Raw genomic sequence first — 20,936 nt, forward strand, 5'->3', positions numbered from 1 at the left:
GCTCCATAGAGTGGATATGTAGATATCGAGTATATAGTGTCTTCCACTGCAGACAACTATGACTCCTTCAGAGATACTTGGGCTGCATGGTTAGCCTTTAAAGACTACTCCACATATGGGATGATGCTGGAGTCTATTCACCACCACCCACTCACTCCCCTTACACTTCCTCACCACTTCCCCTCCTTTCCTTCCATTTCTCTTTTTTCTTCCTCCCTTTTTTTTTAATACGATTTATGTTGTATGATATGACAATGTTGATGGTGTTACCTTACTGCACTGCAAATCTGTTCATTATGATCTAAAAAAACATATTTTTCCCTAAAACACACATTAGATCGTTTTGATTGGTCTTCTAATTAAACAAGCTTATACAGATTCTGCTTCAAAATTACCACCAAACATTACAGCTCATTTGACTCGTTAGTAGCTCCTTCCCGGGCTGTTGCACAAGGTGTTTCCATTTCACAGCTCTGTAGAAAGGCTACTTGGTCAGGCACTAACCCAATCAAATGTTACAGATTTGACACCCTTGCGACATCCATTTCGGTGTGGATGTCGATGTGGTTGTGAGGTGTTCCAGGATGCCCAGGGGACACTGAACGCCCACCCAGCGCTGCTCAGGCCTATTTTGTGTGTTTGTATATCTTGCTTCTCTCTCGCTGGTCTCTGTCTCCTCTTGGGCACAGTTTTCTAAGACTGGAGTCTGGGAGGAGGATAGAGGGGGAGAAACTCCTCAGTGTCAGACCCTGTGGGTTTTGTGAGTCCGTCTGCAGATACGGAGATAGTGGGCCAGCCGGAGGAAGGAAGGAGGTGGGCCGTATGTAAGTATTTCGCATAGAAGGACTTACGCAGAGAGTCTGGGGTAACTAGGCTAGGCCGAGGGCAGTTCAAAGAAGACTGAAGACCCAGTGGTGGAGCACTTGAGAAGAACAAAAGGCAGCTCAGCCGGAGCAGTGGAAGCCCAGGCGCTGGAAGCACGGGTGCCGGTAGTATGGAGTAGGTGCAGCAACAGTACAGGTGCCGGCACCACGGAGTTGATGCAACGGAAGCCCAGGCACTAGAAGCACAAAGTGGATGCAGCAGAAGTACAGGTGCCGGAAGCACGAGTGTATGCAGCAGGAGCACAGGTGCCGGAAGCACGGAGTGGATGCAGCAGGAGCACAGGTGCCGGAAGCATGGAGTGGATTCAGCAGGAGCACAGGTGCCGGAAGCAGTGGCGTAACTTCATGTCATTTTCCCAGAGGCAAGATAGATTTTCGAGGCCCCCCCCCAAAAAAAAAAAACGGGGCTGCTATAAGGGACTTATTTTTACCTGAGCCTTGCAGAAGAGAAGAAGGCTGCAGCGGCTGAGCAGCATGTTCTTCTTCATGTGTGGCGTTTGTGTGTGCCACTGCCTTCCCAGGCATCCTCCCCCGCCCGCATTACCTCCATGCAGCCTGCGCGCTGTCCTGCAGGCTGCAGGACCAAGTTCCATTAGACAGCGCCGGAAGTTCAGCGCTGCTAGCTGTCTGTCACTGTCTGTGTGCAGTCAGCTGCGATGCGGATCCAGGAATAAACACCCGATCCGCAGCGGTTAAGTGGAGGTGGGGCGTGAGTTCACTTCTCAGGGGGACCCAGGGATACTTGCCCTCCAGACAGCCAGCCGACTCTGGATGAGACAATGGAGTCGAGTGGAAGTGCCCCCGCCAGGGCCTTGCGCCCGGCGGCTGGAGCCTCCATTGCCTCCCAGAGTTCCGCCACTGGCCGGAAGCACAGAGTGGATGCAGCAGGAGCACAGGTGCCAGAAGCACGGAGTGGATGCAGCAGAAGCACAGGTGCCAGAAGCACGGAATGGATGCAGCAGGAGCACAGGTGCCAGAACCACGGAATGGATGCAGCAGGAGCACAGGTGCTGGAAGCACGGAATGGATGCAGCAGGAGCACAGGTGCCGGAAGCACGGAGTGGATGCAGCAGGAGTGCAGGTGACTGAGGCACACTGGTGAAGGCAACTGAGGATCAGCGGTGCAGGTGGTCACAGGTGCAGGCGACTGAAGCACACAGGTGCAGGCAACTAAGGGTCAGCGGTGCTGGTGCAGGTGGTCACAGGTGCAGGTGACTGAAGCACACAGGTGCAGGCAACTGAGGGTCAGCGGTGCTTGTTCAGGTGGTCACAGGTGCAAGTGACTGAAACACACAGGTGCAGTAGTCTCTAAAGCACAGGGGTCACTGGAAGTGGCTGAGAATTCTCTGGGACTTCTGGAACGCAGGTCACAGGATACTCCCTAGGGAACAGATAGGGAAGCACTGGTGCCAGCCTGTTCCCAGGTGAGAGGCTTTATCCCCTGGCCTTGCTCCTGATTGGAGGAGCAATCAAATCCCATTTAGCCATTTGATGGCTACAACAAGATGGCGGCACCCAGCAGGGGACAGGAACTACTCCTGTATGGCGGCCGGGAACACATGCCGAAATATTATACAATTTGATGCACTTAGAATTTTACATGGTTTCATTTAATGGACTAATAGAATATCTGGAAATACCCTTTTAGGTTGATATTAGTGATTCAATTCTAGTCTGTAAACGTAATGCTTCTGATGAAGGTAATAATGACTGAAAGCGCTTAAGCTATAAGTCACCTTTTACCTATTCGAGAGGACCTTAACCATGGAGGGGATCCCTGATAAGGAGTTGTTCCAGGTGAAAGTTTCTGGGACTGGATACAGTACACCCCTTATTTCACTGAACAGGATACCTTCACTGCGTTTTTAGCAGCTCTTGAGGATCTGCACAAAACTATTTGGTGATATGCGATTTATGTTTTATTTAATGTGAGAGCATTTGTAAAATAAATATGTTCTGAGTTTTTAAACAATATTGCACTATGTCGATATATGTTTGAGCTCTTTCCAGTGCCTTTTTTTTTAAAGAAGATTACTAAAAGGGAGAAGAATCAGAATATCCATTTTGAGTGCATTGACCTGCTTTATTTTACCCAGAAAATGTGAGTGTAAATTCGAAAATAAAGAGATAAATGGTTTATTTGCAGTATTGCACTATTGTTTCTTTCTTTGAGTTATTTTCAGAACTAACAAAACTGGAGAGGATTCAATATACCTATTAAGGAAAGTTTATTTATAACTGTCTGTTGGTATTGGTGAAAGGCAACCACCGGTGGCGCTTTTGGAAAAACACTGTTTATTGCATGCTTGTAAACTTAATAAGCCATACAGTTAATTCATATGCAGTTAAACTGAATAAAAGCTGTGTGTCAGTACATTTGGGATGGTCCTCGTCATTTGCAGACACCATGTAATTTGATGAATAGCATTTTCTCCAAAGCAAACAAAATGGTCAGCAAAGTCTGACAGACAACAAGGCCTTCTCATTGATGTACTTTGCTTATAACCGTACATCAAGTTGCCTGCTATACATTGTTGGATCATGTTCTAGAATACAGAGAACTCTGACTGTCCACAATCAGTCTGGCACCAGGAGAATAAAAAGTTGCCTCTTTATTAAGGCGACCTGCATTTACCAAGCTATAGCCATAATGTATTTAAAAATGTTTTATTGAGGGCACAGAAACATAAAATACTGTCAGCATGGATCACGTACCAGAGTAGGCAGTACTAAACACCGCAGATGTAACGCATGTATGTGCTGTAATCACACACATATGCTGCCCCATAGCCCCCCTTCACACACACACACACACACACACACACACACACACACACACACACACACGTGGTAGCAGGGGACCCAGGTGGTAGCAGTTGGGATGCAGTCAGTTTACCGACAGTCAAAATACTGAAAGGCAGGGTTAGAGTGGTCATGGAGAGGTGGTGGAACTCATTTCTCCATGCCACTGAATTACCCCCTCCCCCCATTAGGCAGAGCAAGGGCTAGTGGTAGGGTTTTTGGCACCCCCCCTGCAAACTAGAATGATTTTCTTTGAGAATTACTGTACATGGCCAATGTGGAGGTTAAAATGTTCCATCTCACCATTAGAGGTGGTGGAACTTAGTTCCCCCCCACTTTAACCCCATACACAGTACAATTATAAATGGTGTCCATATCGACATAGTCGCCAAAATCTAAAAAGTCGAATTTTTGCCATGTCGACATTTTAATTGTTGGAATTTTGACCATGTCAGCATTATGAATGTTGGCATTTTGAACGTGTTGGTATTTTTACTGTCTGCCAATGCTTGTTGGTAATTTGATTGGTGTTATTTTGAATGTCAGGAAATCATACTGAACCTGCAGTGTTGATCGCGATCAGCGGATGCACCAGCAGACAACCATGGAGGGACACCGGTCAGCAGTATTTCAGATTCTCCACTGGTTGTGAGCAAGTTGTAGTTCTCAAACTAGCAGCTAATAGGAGTTGCTCAGCTTCTGTTTAGCTGCATGCACGCAATCTATGATTCGGTCATGGTTGTCGCTAAAATAAAAATCAACAATGCTGTTACCCAGGCCTCCTCGTGGTCTGAGCCCTGGCCTGAAGTACCAGCAGTCAGCCCTGTTTAGGGAGTGGCCATACATTCCAGATCCAGCCATGATGATGTCGGCAAGTACCCCATCCTGTCCTCGCTGTCGACTGTCTTGGGTGTTAAGGCCCCCATACACTAGCCGATTTTGGTCAGATTTCAGCCAGATCAGTCGGATCTGGCCGAAATCGGACCAAAATCGGCTAGTTTTGATGACCCTCAGATCCGATGCGCGGTCCCGTGCGCATCGGATCTGCGTCGGGTGGTCGGACCTGCTGCACGTCCGACCACCCGACTTGGGACCTAGTGGGGCGGCGAGGCGGTAGAGGGAGCAGGGGGGGCTGGGGACGCTGCGGGGGACACAGGCGGCATAGAGCCGGGCAGGGGGAGCCGGCGGGAGCTGTCAGTATTGAATAAAAAAAAAAGCCCATACAATGCATGGGCGGCCTGTGATTGGCTGAGCGCTCTCTCAGCCAGTCAGAAATTGGCTGAGAGAGCGCTCAGCCAATCACAGGCTGCCCATTCATTGTATAGGCTTTTTTTTTCCTAGCACTGACAGCTCCCGCCGGCTCCCCCTTCCCGGCTCTATGCCGCCTGTGTCCCCCGCAGCGTCCCCAGCCCCCCCTGCTCCCTCTACCGCCCAGACGCTGTCCCCCGCAGCGTCCCCAGTAGCGTCCCCAGCCCCCCTGCTCCCACCAGCTCCCACCTCTGTAGCCCCCCCCCCCTGCTCCCCGGGTTTTTTACATGTGATAAATCGAGACGATTTATCACATGTAAAAAATGGCACATCAAGTGCCAATCTAATCAAGCTCCCCCGGGGAGCAGCCGGGGAAGCTCAGGGGGAAGTCGGGGGCGACTTGTCCTAAGGACAAGTCGCCCTAGTGTATGGGGGCCTTTAGGGACGGGTTAGCTAGTATGATCCACATTCTCACTGTAAACATGCATATTTGTTTATTAATTAAGATGGGAGTTCTATTGAAGATAGGATGTTGATATGGGCAACCAGTTAGATGCTATCCATTGTATTCTAAAATGGGTACTTATGTATTATCTGGGCTGCCGATTTTTTGATTGTATGCCTTAACTTAAGGCATACAATCAGATGCGATGCGATATCGCATCGCATCGCATACGACCATATCGCATGCGATGCGATGACCCAATTTTTCTATAGGATTCAATGTTAAAATGGACTGAGTCCATTTTAACATGGAATTCAATGGGAAAAAGGGGTCCTTTTCATACCCCTACTATACAAGTGGGCATGGAGTTGGATATAAACCTGTAGCGAGCGGACGGTATTCTGTGTCCCCTCGCGGGGCTCGCTGCGCTCGCCACGCTTCGGGCTCGCTACGCTCGCCACAGGTTTATGTCCAACTCCATGCCCACTTGGATAGTAGGGGTATGAAAAGGACCCCTTTTCCCATTGAATTCCATGTTAAAATGGACTCAGTCCATTTTAACATTGAATCCTATGGAAAAATCGGGTCCATCGCATCGCATCGCATGCGATATGGTCGGATGCGATGCGATGGACCCGATTTCAAAATCGGCAGCCCAGTTAGTACATAAGTACCCTAAAATGTGCTAAATAAATAAGGGTACTTATGTATTATCTGGGCTCCAATGTTAAATGCACCCCATTTTTTCATACCCCTACTATCCAACTTCGCATGGAGTTGATTTTATATAGTGTGGCGAGCGCAGCGAGCCACCGTGCCAGAAGCGTGGTGAGCGGACGCAGTCTCATAAGAAAAACGGGAGCCCAGATATTACAGTACCTAATAGAAACAGGGCCGCCAAGAGAAATCCTGGGCCCCGGTACAACAACTTCCTGGGGCCCCCATGGACGGAGATCCCCGCACACTCTGCGAACCCGGTGTTACACCACTGCTTCCAAGGTGGATACACGTGCAAAAATTTACACTGTAATGTCTATTACACATGTCACACACCCATTACATATTATACCACATGCCATAATGCACATTACACGTTATGCCACACACCGTAATGCTCATTGCATATTAAGAAGTTAACATGCTCTACCAGGAGTTAACATGCTCTGCCAGGGGTTAACATTCTGTGCCAGGGATTAACCTGTCTGCCCTGATTAACATCCTCTGCCAGGTGTTAACATGCTCTGCCAGGCGTTACATGCTCTTTGCAAAGGATTTACACATATCCTCCAACATGGCCCATTTCATTAGGTACAAAATGCTCTGTTCCTGGACTTCCTTACCAGTGGCAATTACAGATGTGAGCCTGCAGAACAGTCCAATATTCAAAAGGGGGGGTCACATATACTGCCACCCCAACCATCACTGTCCTGGACACACTGGCAGTTGATGTGACACCCCTCTTTGAATTTTGGACTGTGCTGGAGTCCAACCTCTGTAACTACCACTGGCAGGGAAGTCCAGGAACAGAGCATTTTGTACCTAATGGAATGGGTCATGTTGGGGGTACTTGCCACCAAATAAAAAAAAAACCTGTGTGTCCAGACCAGGGCCCCCCTGACAGGCCTGGGCCCGGGTAAATTGTACCTGCTCCCCCCCTCTCTCGGCACCCCTGAATAGAAATATAGTATATTAAGTACCTAAATAAGTAGATTCTGATTTGTTGCCCATAGCAACATCCTATTTTCAATAGATCTTAGTAATACATACATTCAATACATCTTAGTAAATAAACCTCATACTGTTGACATGTTAAACATATTGACATAGTGAATAAATGCCGACATTAAGAACATTGACATGCAAATTATTATCATTAAATTGTATTTGTAAGGTGCCTCAAGTTGCCGCAGCGTCGTAAATATTGCACATATAAGAACAATACAGGGTACACAGAACTGAATGTACAGCAGCCTACGTATGGCGATTTGCATGTATCACGGTGTCATACTGCCATATGCTATTTACTGCTAGCCCTTTTAAGCCCCTGTGGAGAGAACGTTCATCTAACAGTATAAACCCGGACCTTATATAGAGTATAGTCCTGCGACTCCTATGATGGTTACTGATGGTAAGTTCCGAGCTTCAGAAATGTTTGTGTTTGTGTTTGTAATAAATAAGATGTGACTGTGACGTGAGTGACGAAGGCATAGCGGGTGACGTACTGCAGCAATGTCAACGAATCGGCTGTTATAGCGGGGTGGAGCCCTGTGTGTGTAACGCTGTGATGGGCTGTGGGAGGGAAGCTGATATCTCCGTGCGTGGATGTGGGAGAAAGGTTACTCCTCCTTCCAGCCCCGGCTTCGATTAGCATTTCATTCACGCCATCAGAAGGATGCAGAGTGCCATGGAGTATGCCAATGCCCTGTCACCCAAGGTATTAATAAGGTGAGACAAATGACGACTGCTGCTGTAGAAGGCGCTATGTAGTGCGCGGCTGCGTGACTTCTATTGCATGCTGTCATGTTGGGAGCTGTATACTCTGTAAATTATATTATCTCTGATTACGGACAGCTGAGCTCTGTTTTGCACTGCGTTTATAATTTTATTGGGTATTCAATTAGCTAAAACCCCCATTTAGTGCTCAGCTTATTCACAGAGAATATAATGGCTGGTGGGCCGACACAACTGATTGTGTATGTGGCACTAATTCAGATTGGGGACACAGTGTTGGTGCTTACAGGTGTGCAGCTTATATGGGATAGCTTTGTGTACCTGTGAGGTAATAGGTGTTACTGCTAATGATCTTAATCAATTGCAGGTAATTCAAACGCAGTTCTTTTACTGAGTAATAATAATAGCACCTGCTTATACTATACAATACCATGAAAGCACTTAAAGCACCTTATTATACTATACATTACTATGGAAGCACTAAGTCGACATGGACACCGTACATATGTACAGCGTTCCCTCACATGGCTTGCCTGAGTAGCAGTCACACTATTATATGCCCACTCTATGCCCACTAGGATAGTAAACTATGAAAAAACACCTTTAAAAAAAAAAAAAAAAAAATCATGTTGACCGTAAGCTTGTGTCAACCCTTTGACCAAGATATTGTCTAACCACTGACTGCATACCATACTCTACATTACTATGAAAGCACTTATGGCACCCAATTATACTATACAATGCTGTGAAAGAAGGCATCAATAATTATGACATTGATAATGCTATCAAATAGTTTGCAAGAACATAAATATATTTGATTCTTTGGAATTGATAGTGAATATACACTGATCATTCTTTATCTGCACTCTTGTTAATACTACGTGGTTTTGTTGGGGTAATACTACATGGTTTTTGTTGGTGTAAAACAGGTTGCTAGAAGAGATTAACTGGGTGATTTTTAGATTTGGCTAATCCATCATGTCCGGCACCACGTAATTGAGCCTACAGATAACGTGTAAAGTAATTTTACTTAATATTTATTTCTAAATTTCTCAATACAAAGCTTTTGACCTAGCAATGGCAAGAAAATATTCTGATACCCGGTCGCATGCGAGCTTCCATCCCCGCCCCCCCCCCCCCCCCGGAGAAAGGGCGCCCTGAGGATGGAGGGGGAGAAGGAACAGGGAGGACCTGGCGGCACAGGCACTAGTGGCACGGTGACCACCCCCCCGGCCGGGACGGGTGCACCGCTACGGCCCCAGCATGACTAACACCTCCGTACAGGAGAAGCATGGAGGAGTCGGAAGATGACACGCCATTGGACCCGGCCACGGGCTCGACACCAGCGGTGCCAGCTCAGCCCTCAGCACCAGAGGCTCGGTACCGGGCATGATGACCTCCAGAGGCGTCGGCGACCCCCATCGACACCTGAGGCGGCACCCAGCTGCGACAGAGGAAGAGATCAGACCCCAGCCGCTGTCCCCCAGCATCAGCAGATGCGGCGCCCCACCCCCACCCCCTGTGCAGCTTGGTGTGTATGTGTTCCCTGTATGTGATATTGTACTGTCCCTGCTTATATTGTTACCTACCTGGCTGCTGCAGCGACCAGTGGTGCTGCTGATGGCTGCCTAGGCGCTGTGCAGCTCAGAGGGCATGTGTTCCCGGCATGTAATGTGTGAAATCTCCCCCCCCCCCCCCCCCCCCCCCCCCCCCCCAAAAAAAAAGATTCCTAGGGTGGGCAAGCGCACACATGGCCAATAAAGTTAATTCTATTCTAAAGGGGCAATCCCAGCCCATTCCTAAGCGATCTAAGGGCCAGATGCACTAAGCTTTGAGAGTGATAAACAGCCAGCCAATCATCTCCTGTCATGTCACAGGCTGTGTTTGAAAAAGGTCAGGCAGGAGTTGATTAGTTTTTTTTTGTGGCCGCACACCATTTCTATGTCACTGTAAAAACCCAGCGAGGTGGAAACAGCATGTGCAGGGGGGTCAGTTGAATACCGACTGTGCGAGCTGTGACAGCACTGCTTCCTGTCACAGCTCACAAAAAGTGGGGTTATTCTAATTTTCAGCTTGTTCCTTATTTGTTATGTAACACTCTCTCCTTTTAGTTGACAGCCTGCTTATCCATGGCATCATGGTTACTGTGGAACAAAGCACAGGATGCTTTTATGAGTATAGCAATAGAAAAGGATATCAGTATTGCTTCTATAACAGTAGCATCATTTTTAGACAGTGGAGACTTTATTTTAATATCCCTGGAGACTGCAATTATGTTGCAAATATTGGTGGGTATATTGTCAGGCATATTAAAGGCAGCTGGTATTGATAGCTGAAATAACATAGTTTGTTATATTGCGTTTTGATTTATTGCTTTGGGTTTTCAAACTGCCCTTTGCAGAAAAAAGCTGTGCTACATAGCCGCAATTACACCAAACAGCCGCCTTTTTGTCTCAAACCTACAAGGTTGTAAGCAGCCCATACACGCTGCTTTGTGGGCGTGCTTTCCGTGCTGTTCTAGCACGGATCACATTGCATTGCATGTGCATCCGTTGTGCATGCAATGTGATGAAACCTAACTACAAAAAGTATGTGCAAGCACATACTTTTTGTACTGTGCGATGAGGTACCGCGGGAGCGCGCACCTCAAAGCACACATCGGGACAGCACGCTTAGCAGCGTGTATGGGCAGCTTTACACCTGTAAACTTGTAATTATGAGGGATACTTAACCAATGTGCTAAACTACCCATATAATCTATGGTCTTGCTGTTGGAGTTTTCAGAAGTCCAAGTTGCCCTTGCAGCGGGCAGGATTTTCTGCTCTGACAGGTAGCTATGGTATTTACCAAGCTGTGTTTCTTTCTCATTCCTGCTGGTTTGATGGATGGCTGGAGGTCATTTGTGTGCAGATGTCTGTACACGCACTACTTGTCCATCAAACTAACACATTTATACGAGTGTCAACAAAACAGTGTCTTAACTTGCCAAATTATCAGTCAAACTTTCCTCTACTTGCCATTTTATTAATAAAAAACTTTTTTATAAGTACATTTTTTATACATACATTTTGATTATCATTACAATTAAAATAAGTTAATAAAACATTAGCTAGTACAAATTAAAATATTCTATCCGAAAATAACAAAATCCTTTGTGTTTTTACTCGTCTATAATTGCTTCTTATGACAGTACTACAAAAAGTGTCCTGGGACGCTAGTGTACACAAGGTCTGTGTTGGACAGACCCTTTTTTTTTTTCAAACTGTTTTCTGTTTACTATGCAATATAAGTCTCCTATCAGTGCCATCCTTTGGGCCCAGTATTAAGGCAATAAAGCACAGATTCTCAAAATCGTTCCTCAGGACCCCACACAGGGCATGTTTTGCAGGTCTCCTCACAGAATCAAGTGAAATAATTAGCTCCACCTGTGGATCTTTTAAAATGTCAGTGAGTAATGATTGCACCTGTCGGGTGAACTGTGTGTGGGGTCCTGAGGAGCCACACCAAGTTTGAGAACTACTGCCATAAAGCATTGCAACTCTAAATAGACACCGTCAGGCGTAAGGTAAAATCAGCCTTTATTGTATTTGGCAATTTACAGAACAACTGCTAAAGTTTTATTTGTCAACCCAAAATTAATTCTTAATTACCCCAGACATGTTTTTTTTTACATGTATGGATAAAATACCATTTTCACAAAATAGAAGACATTATCACAGTCTTCATTCTTCCAGAAAATGTCTGTTTATTATAGTAGTATATTATAGCAGTAAGTGTGCAATGTCTGATATTTTAATTAGTTAATTATTGTGTCCCAGTGAAGTGACTGGTGTAAATAGATTACAGGATTTAAATTAAATCTGGAATGCTATGCACTTTGGATTACCTTGATCCCAATGCAGTTTCATTAAAAGCTGACTACTACTTTTGTTCACAATAAACAAATATAATCTATCCATGCAGAACTATAGTATGATAAAAGTGAACAAATTGATTTTTATGTACAGTGTTCTGTGACCTATTGTAGGTTGGTACATTTTTAGCACTCCTCTCGCATACAGCACAATGAGTGGTATGTATTTACACATTGTTCTGCATGTCACAGAGAACTCTGCTGAGTGGTATGTGTTAGCACTGCCCTCTGTGACATGTACTACAACGTGTAGACTGGTATGTGTTAGCACTGCCCTCTGTGACATGTACTACAACGTGTAGACTGGCATGTCTTGGCACTGCCCTCTGTGACATGTACTACAACATGTAGACTAGTATGTGCTGCAATGTGAAGAATGGCATGTCTTGGCACTGCCCTCTGTGACATGTACTACAACATGTAGGCTGGTATGTGTTAGCACTGCCCTCTGACATGTGCTGCAATGTGTAGACTGGCATGTCTTGGCACTGCCCTCTGTGACATGTACTACAACGTGTAGCCTGGTATGTGTTAGTACGGCTCTCTGTTACATGCAGTACAATGTATAGTCTGGTGTGTTTAGCAGCTGTTTGCTTTTTTGTGCATGTTATCTCCTAACCATATTATGGCTTTTGTTCTTAATTCTAGGTCCTTTACTACTGTGGGCGCCTCCCTTTCCCGAAAAGTTCTATTTTCACCTCTTCCTCCTCCACAGCGACCTTTTCGTATCTCTAACTATGATAGGAGCAAGCGAAAAGGTGTGGTAGCAGGGACATTAAAGGAACTCCTTGAAAAGGTACGGGAAATATATACTTTTCTGTCATATACTGTATATTATTTCTAAAAGGGGATTTCTCGTAACACTCCCTGTTTGTCCTTTCATACTTAACCAAAATCGATACATGAGGTACCATTTGAAAGATTACGTTCTCCCCTTCTAACGAATTGTTAATTTACAATTGCACATTGTCTTGTTTGTTTACAAATCAACGTTCATTAGTGTGTTGGGCCGTCCGCACTGGAATTATGCATGTCTGCATGCATTGCATAACATGAGGAAACAATGCAGGACCCGTGCAGGCTACACACGGCCCCAGTCGGATGTCAGCCGCTGACACCGAATCCCATCCGGCAGCAGAGCTCCGTGCAACTGCAGCAGGACGAGCATACACGGCCCTCAGTACAAGCCAGAAAACCAGCAGTTTGTGCCACATCCCTGCTTGCAAAGCCGCTGCTGGGGTCTAAGAGTTTGGGCATAAAAAGGCAGCGCAAAGAAAGGCTGCTTATCTTCCCGACCTCGGGTGCAGCCAGCAATGGGAATCGCAGCAGAGGTCTCTATACACAGGCCCTGATACGTTCCCTGTTTCTGCAGACAGGTCGCTCAGAGACCCGGACTCTCTTCTATAAGAGGGGAAGGGCTCCTCCTTCCTGAGGTATACCTAAAATGTAAGGAAAACAAAATCCCTACTAGGTGGTCCATGTGAATATTTCAATCCCTTTTTCTCCCTTTATCCTTAACAAAAATCCATAAATGAGTTACCATTTTAAAGATTTTGTTCTCTGCGCTGACAAATTGTTCATTTACAATTGCACATTGTATTGTTTATTTAAAAATCAAGGTTAAGTATTGACTTTTGGCCCTAGAGTATTTTCCCTGGTTGCTTCGATAAGGATCAGTTTTCCTTGGCTACTCGAAATGGCTACAAATGAACCATTCTTTCATCCTACTGCAAACCTCCAACCTTGTATTTTATTTGCATTCTACCATTTTTGCACGGCCACCTAGTTGATACTGTATATAATATAAGATTGTAGCTTTTCACTCGTCCACACTATCTGCCATTTGTTTCTGTCCCTATCAGCGACGGATTTTACCTTTTTAAGGCTGCAGTCTTACCAGTAAAAATCCCCAATAGGTACAGAGGCTTCGCATTGGAAATGCCTTCTGATACACCTTGCACCAACAATCCGCAACATGGAATGTTTCTTTCCCCGTAAGTGTGTGTCCGGACTATGATTAGTAGATTAGTACAAAGCGTTTCAAGTCGAGCACACCCCCCCCCCCCCCCCCCTCTCGATTTTAATGTAGGAGTCGCTATTAGTCCATTTAGAAATTGGTGTGAATCCACCCTGAACACTGAATCTGATTATAAAATAAGTTATTGGGGAGTATGCTTTGGGTGCCTCAGGCAATTTTGTGCTATTACAGTAATGATATTGCTATATTTGAGTATTTATGTACTTAAATGTTGCCGTTGCATCTCCTAAAATTATATATATTTTTTTGGATGTATGTAGGCGATGCATTGAGCCATCTAAAGTGTGGGCACAAAGTAGAGGTTGCTCATAGCAACCAGTAAACATTTTTTATGTCGCATTTATCAAGTCAGATAGATTCTATATTTTTTTAATATAGGGAGAAGCAGATTAATTTCTTTTGACCTTCTTTACTTGTAAACTTCTTCACTCTTCAGAAGACTTGATGCATCTCTGCCTAATGCTAGGTACACACTTAATAATGTACGTACCCACCAAATTGGATGGCCAATGTAACAATACATCGCCCATCCCATACATATACAACGATATTGTGTGCAATATATAGTTCACAGCTGCATTACATTGCATGCTGTTGTTTGTCGCCCGATGGGACAACCCACAGGAGCATGCAATAGGGATTACACAATGTGCCTGACATGTAAGTCAGATCTGATATATTGCCTAGTTCACCTGTGCTTGATTGGACAGTAAGTCTCCAAGATGCTACAAGGGAAGTGGCAGCATAGTGATTAGCCATGTTGTAGCAGAATTGGGCAAAAGCTGAAGTAGCACTTTGTGTTAATGATGGTCATAAGCTAGCCATACACCAGGCAAACTTCCAGCAGTATCCTGATGATAGGTTGACATTGTCTAGGTACAGTCCATAGGTCAACATGAGGTTTTTTCTTATGTTTTTCTTTTTTCTTCATTTGGACTTTTTCATACTTTAACCTCCACATGAACTTTGGAATGATGTGAACAGTAGAGTGTGCCGCAGTGAGGCATCTGACCTGAAGCCCGGAGAGCAAAGCGCTACACTAACTGGGGGTCCACGTGGTAAGGTGTCAACACTGACACTTATGTCACTGTCAACCTTGTGCATGTCTACTTTTTGGCAGGGGTGTAACTAGAACTTTGTGGGCCCCATAGTAATATATATTTTTTTTAAGGGCCCCCCCTTACATTGATTAACTTACAAAAGTAGATCCAGCTACACTGTATGAGGACACATCCGTATACTGCCTCTCTCATACATACTGGACATATACACTGCGGCTCCCATTCATACATACATGCATGCACTGTCGCTCCCAATCATGCGTACATACAGAACATGCACTGCCTTTCCCATACATACATACATACATACATACATACATACATACATACATACATACATTGCCTCTCCCATTCATTCATACACTGATGCCTCATTTATACACATATACACTGCTTCCATATATACATCCCACCCCGGTGCCACACTGAGATCACTACTACTTCTTACAACATGGGGCAGCTTACCGCTGGCATGTAGGCGCACTGTCTGCTGCTGGCCATGGAGTCGCTGACCAGGCTGCTGCTGCCGATCCTGGATCCGTGGGGGAAGGGTGGGTGTGTACAGGCACAGCTGCTAGCGGAGTTACTGGCTGGAATATTAAGGTATGGGAGCCAGGGGGTTCTAGCTCCTGCTTGGGGGTGAGCTGGAGAGTGGGTGCCTTTACAGTTCTGGGTCCCTCTATTCCTGCTGCCAGCGTAGCACATAGCAGCAGCGTGGTAAAGCAGGGAGAGAGCCTCTGCAGTCTGGGGTCTCCTTGCTTTGCATAAGTTAATTAGTGGTAACTGGCCACACAGGGGGGACAGTGGCATAACTGATGAGGGTGCAGTGGGATTTCCTTTGGAGCAGCTGCAACCTCCATAGTTAAGCCACTGCCTTTTGGTGTTGATCTATTGACTGTCTATCTAGACATTATCTGTCCTTTTAATCCAGGACATCCACTTCTATCTACTTGGCTGTTTGGAATTAAATCAGCAGTTTGATCCCAAATGTTGGAAAACAGACAAAACAATCATTCCGTTAGTTTGGCTACAGTTTGGTTAAATATGTTTTATTTTAAGAAACTTCTTTGAACACCAGTTTTTGTCTGGCTTTTGGGAGACAATGGCTGTTTTTCATTCATATGTTACCATTCCAGCCAACCCAAGCACTTGAATGAAAGTTGGTCTGATATACTGTATGGTCAGTTTAATAAAATCCATATATAGTGCAAAACCGGATTTTTATATTGGGTTTTTTTTTCAGGCCATTGAGACTCTGTTTATAGCTGCTAGTGTGGTGACCCTTGTGCTGGAGGAAGATGGCACTGTCGTTGACACTGAAGAGTTCTTCCAGTCTTTAGAGGACAACACACACTTTGTGCTTCTTGAAGGACGGCAGAAATGGACACAAGTATGTTTTATGTTTCAAGGAAAAAGAATGTGTAGGAACCCTTTGAACCCTTACACAAACATTTAGTTTAGAATGATGCACATCCTGTCAGTTTAGGGCAGTGGTTCCCAAACTCTTTTGAATTATGGCACCCATGAGGATCATATTTTTTTTTTCATGGCACCCCTATCCCAAAAGTTTCTTATTGATAAAATCAGGTAAAAAATAATAAATGAAGTTCATTTTTGTATATCGCATCCTTAAGGTGCCCATACACTGAGGCGACCAATCGGCCCGTTAAATCGGACAAAATCGCCTCTCCCTGACATGCAGTCAGGTCCAATGCGCGGTCCCGTGCGCATCGGACCCGACCAGGTGGTCGGACCGGCTGGCCGTCCGACCACCCGTTCTGGGACCTCCCTCCAGGTGGACGGGAGGCAGGGACGCATGCGATCCATCACAACAGCTTGCAGGGTATCTGGTATCCGAACACTGCTGCGAGACGTCTCAGTGTATGGGCACCTTAAGGGTCAGATATGTGGTGTTGGACAGAATTCCCTGCTGTTTTTTTACAATTTGTCGTTTACATTGGTCAGAATGAAGCAGCGATGGTGATGAGGGGGGGGGGGGGGGGCGGCTTCCTCCCGGCATCCAGTGTCCCTGTATCCGCCGCTCCGGCGGGGATCTTCAATCAGGCAGTGGGAGGTGCTGTGCGCGCATGCGCAGCAGCCCTCCCGCGGCCATGTTTGATGTGGGCCAAGTGCTGCGGCCGCTTCACGCCCAGGGGCGAGCGCTGCCGGCTCCTTTTTTAAGAGTTTTGGGCCGCCCCACCGGGAAGTGGCCCGGTTTCCCGGTGGGCCAATCCACCCCTGCTGAGATTTATTTTTCCCACAAACTGTTTTTTTACTTCTCTACATAAAAGTACTTTCAGACAGAATCAATAAGGGTGCCCACTCAGTATTGTGGTTCTAACCCATGCTTGTCCTTATTGCCTAGGAACAGTACATTTGCTTATTGTTTCATCATTAGCGAGGCTTTTGCAGATGTTCACAGAACCTAGTGTTCCCTGTAGAGCGCTAATACAACAGCAGTTAGTGGTAAAACAGGAAGTAAATTAATCTGTAAATGGAGACTCCTACCCTCTTTTGGGGTAAGCAGATCAGCCTACAGGGAAAAAGGGTTTGCCGAAATGTGGAATGTCCCCCAATGCTGCAAATGGATTTAAAAAAGCTATTGTGATCTGTCATTTTGCTAAAAACTATAGGAAACCCCTGTTTCAAGCATCATCAGGTAAAACCAATTTTTCCTCATAAAATAACCAATGGCTGTGCAGATTGTAGCACACATGCTAATCCTGTCCTTATACCTCAGCGAGAGCTGCTACAGTGATACTGTGTCTCATAGTTCACGCACTATAGGCTCCAGCTCCAACACCTATTGTTAACCTATACAATTTACCACTGTAACCTGGCTTCATGGATTGTATCCTATAAATGTAAGCCTTTTGGAATGTACGTTTTGGTACTTATGTAGTAACTGGGCTGCCGATTTCTAAATCGGGTCGGATCGGGAGATCGCATCGCATCGCATGCGACCATGCGATTCGATGCGATGCGATGCGATGACCCGATTTTTCCATAGGAATCAATGTTAAAATGGACTGAGTCCATTTTAACATGGAATTCAATGGGAAAAATGGGTCCTTTTCATACCCCTACTATCCAAGTGGGCATGGAGTTGGATATAAACCTGTGGCGAGCGTAGCGAGCCACCGAGCCCGAAGCGTGGCGAGCGAAGCGAGCCCCGCGAGGGGACGAATACCGTCCCCTCGCGGGGCTCGCTTCGCTCGCCACGCTTCGGGCTCGGTGGCTCGCTACGCTCGCCACAGGTTTATATCCAACTCCATGCCCACTTGGATAGTAGGGGTATGAAAAGGACCCATTTTTCCATAGGAATCATTTTAACATTGATTCCTATGGAAAAATCGGGTCATCGCATCCGATATCGGATGCGATATCGGATGCGATGCGATATCGCATCGCATCGCATCTGATTGTATGCCTTAACTTAAGGCATACAATCAAAAAATCGGCAGCCCAGTTACTACATAAGTACCTACGTTTTTTTTCTAATGAGAGCTGTTCTGTGTTCTAGTTATGTAATCATTCATGTATGCTAAATAGAAATGGAAATATTGCACATAATATAATGTAATTATAAATATAGATACAGTATATTGTAAAATGTTATATATTAGCATCAATGGGCAGTGATTATGTAAATGCTAAACTTTGACACTAGATGGCAGGCCACCATCTATGAAATACATCTGGGATTTCTACTTCCTTTTAATCCACATCAGCCAGTGAGATGTGCATGTAACAATATGCCTGCTTTCCATGACTTAAAATTATCATTGTTGTTTTTACTTTTAGTTTTCACATTCAGCCCAGCAAGTGAAGAAAGGGATAGCAAACATTACACTGGACTTGTACAAGTTGAGCCCTAAGGATTTTATTGGCTGTTTGAACATAAAGGCGACCTTCTATGACATGTACTCCGTATCCTGTGATTTCCAGTGCTTGGGCGCAAAGAAGCTCCTGCGGTGAGTACAGTACGTTCATAATCGTGGCCGTCCTAGAATGTAAAAAACAGATTGCTGAACTGATTAATAACCAATGTACGTGCTCTGAACATGAGACAATGTTTAAGTCTGTTTTTCTTTTTCGGGGCTAGGCTTTGTAGAAACAGGACCATAGTAGGCTGATTGTTTAATAATATTGTACTGTACTAATCTCCAGCTTGGATGTTTTGAAATGGTCATGGGTTGAACTTTTACCCATCAGTGCATGGAAATTCCCATAGGTGCAGAATATTTCAGGAGGGGAGTGTACAAGTCTTATGTTACTTTAGGTGATAATATATCTGAGGAGAGTGGCCAAATAATACCCCTTTTACACCGCCGCAAAAACCACTGGTCAGCGGCGATTTAAATGGGTCACACCATGTGCCTTTACATGGGGCTTCTACACAGGTGCTGACCTGGGTAGACGGCAGTGTAAACGGGTACACCCGGTCATCTGACCCAGCTCCCATATAAAAAATATAAATATATATATATCTATATCTATATATATATCTATATATATATATATCGATATCGTGTGGCGGCACTCCAACAATGACTGCTTTAGTGTTAGAGCAATGATGAACGGTGCCTTCCGTGAAGAAGAACCCAAGAGAACCTTGGGGTACACAGGACTGGGCGGCCGGCACCCGGAGGCTGTTCAATAAGGCAAATCAGGCAGAGCTGGATCGAACGTTTTCGAAGTTTAATTACTACTTCATCAGGATGCAAAAACAAGTGAACACACATACCTATATCAGGAACACCACACCACGTGAAATCATCACGACTGCTTCGGTCACGAATGACGCGCCCACCGATGACGCCATCATCCACCTCCGGTTGCCCGGACAACCATCTAAACAAAATACGGAACAGTGAAACATAGTGAATATACACAATACAAGATAAAAACATGAATCTGTTAACACATACAGTACACGTGCAGTCTACATGATATAAAGCAAAAGGTAACAGCAATAAGCTGATATAGTATGCGATCGCAAAACAGAGTAACGGGTACTGCAGTAAATGCCAGGGTAATGGAGGTACTGTACGCAACTGCGGCTAGAGGCGAAAATATACAAAAATACATTGATATGGCAAATCATGTGCAGCGGTTAAGAACATATTACTCAAAAATATAAATCAAAAAATACTAAAGGTCACAGGGAGCAATGAAGTCCTGCGGATTCATTAAGCCCTCTAGGGGCAAGAGTCCCCAGGCTGTGAATCCAGCAAGCCTCCCTCTGTAGCAGCCGTAATGACCGGTCACCCCCCCCCCCCCCCCTGTTTATTGGCAGGTTAATGATCAATAATGATGTATTTTAATTGATTCATTAAATGAATGATGTATTTTAATTGATTCACAAAATGCCGAGCCACAGGCTGGTCACTATGTCCACTCACAAGCGCAGCACGTAATGTAGACTTATGGCCGGGAATTCTTTCCCGCAATGTGCGATCAGTTTTGCCGACATAGCCTTTGCCACACGGGCACATTATGAGATACACAATGAATCTAGTCGTGCATGTGACTACATGTCGTATGGGGACACGTTTGCCAGTCAAGGGGTGTGCGAAGTCGCTGCCCGTCATAAGTGCCCTACACACTGCGCAATTAAGACACCGATAGCAACCGGGTCTTTTTTGCAAAAAGTTACTTTGTAAGGATTGCATAGAGTCCAATCCACTAATGTCTGCTTTCATAACCCAGTCTCTAAGATTTTTACCGCGGCTGTAGCAAGGCATAAGTCTATTAGCCCCAAGCTGTAATTCCGGGTCGGACTGTACGATGGGCCATAAGTCATTGGAGATTTTATGGATGGTGTTGCTAGCAGTGCTGTAATGATTAACCCAGGGGAAGCGTGTCTCCATGTCCTTGTTTTTGTTAGTGGGACTGAGTGTCTCATCACGCTGGCATCTCAAAGCTTTATGTTTGGCTAACTGTACTGTTTGTCGTCATAGCCCCTTATAAGAAAGTCACGTATCATTCTGTCAATATGATCAGTGGCAATAGCCCTGTCAGAACATACCCTTATAGCCCTAAGGAATTGGGAGTAAGGTAGTGAGAACTTAAGTTAAGGGGGATGAAAACT

The 20,936-nt window shown here is 45.3% G+C and overlaps 1 protein-coding gene across 2 annotated transcripts in view; it reads left to right on the forward strand.

Moving 5' to 3' along the window:
* CIDEA (cell death inducing DFFA like effector a) overlaps window positions 1-20,936 on the forward strand; it is a 30,675-nt gene that overhangs the window by 3,872 nt on the left and 5,867 nt on the right. The window contains exons 1-4 of one of the 2 annotated variants that reach the window (XM_083187671.1): window positions 7,639-7,824; window positions 12,392-12,539; window positions 16,086-16,232; window positions 18,647-18,816. In XM_083187671.1, the coding sequence (XP_083043797.1) occupies window positions 7,772-7,824; window positions 12,392-12,539; window positions 16,086-16,232; window positions 18,647-18,816 (518 nt within the window). In that variant the 5' untranslated portion in view covers window positions 7,639-7,771. Of the gene's footprint in view, window positions 1-7,638; window positions 7,825-12,391; window positions 12,540-16,085; window positions 16,233-18,646; window positions 18,817-20,936 lie in introns of those variants that run through there. The other variant, XM_083187670.1, reaches the window with a different exon arrangement.

The sequence above is a fragment of the Crinia signifera genome, chromosome 5 (genome assembly GCF_055691185.1).
Source record: "Crinia signifera chromosome 5, ASM5569118v1, whole genome shotgun sequence".
In the NCBI taxonomy this organism is placed as follows: domain Eukaryota; kingdom Metazoa; phylum Chordata; class Amphibia; order Anura; family Myobatrachidae; genus Crinia; species Crinia signifera.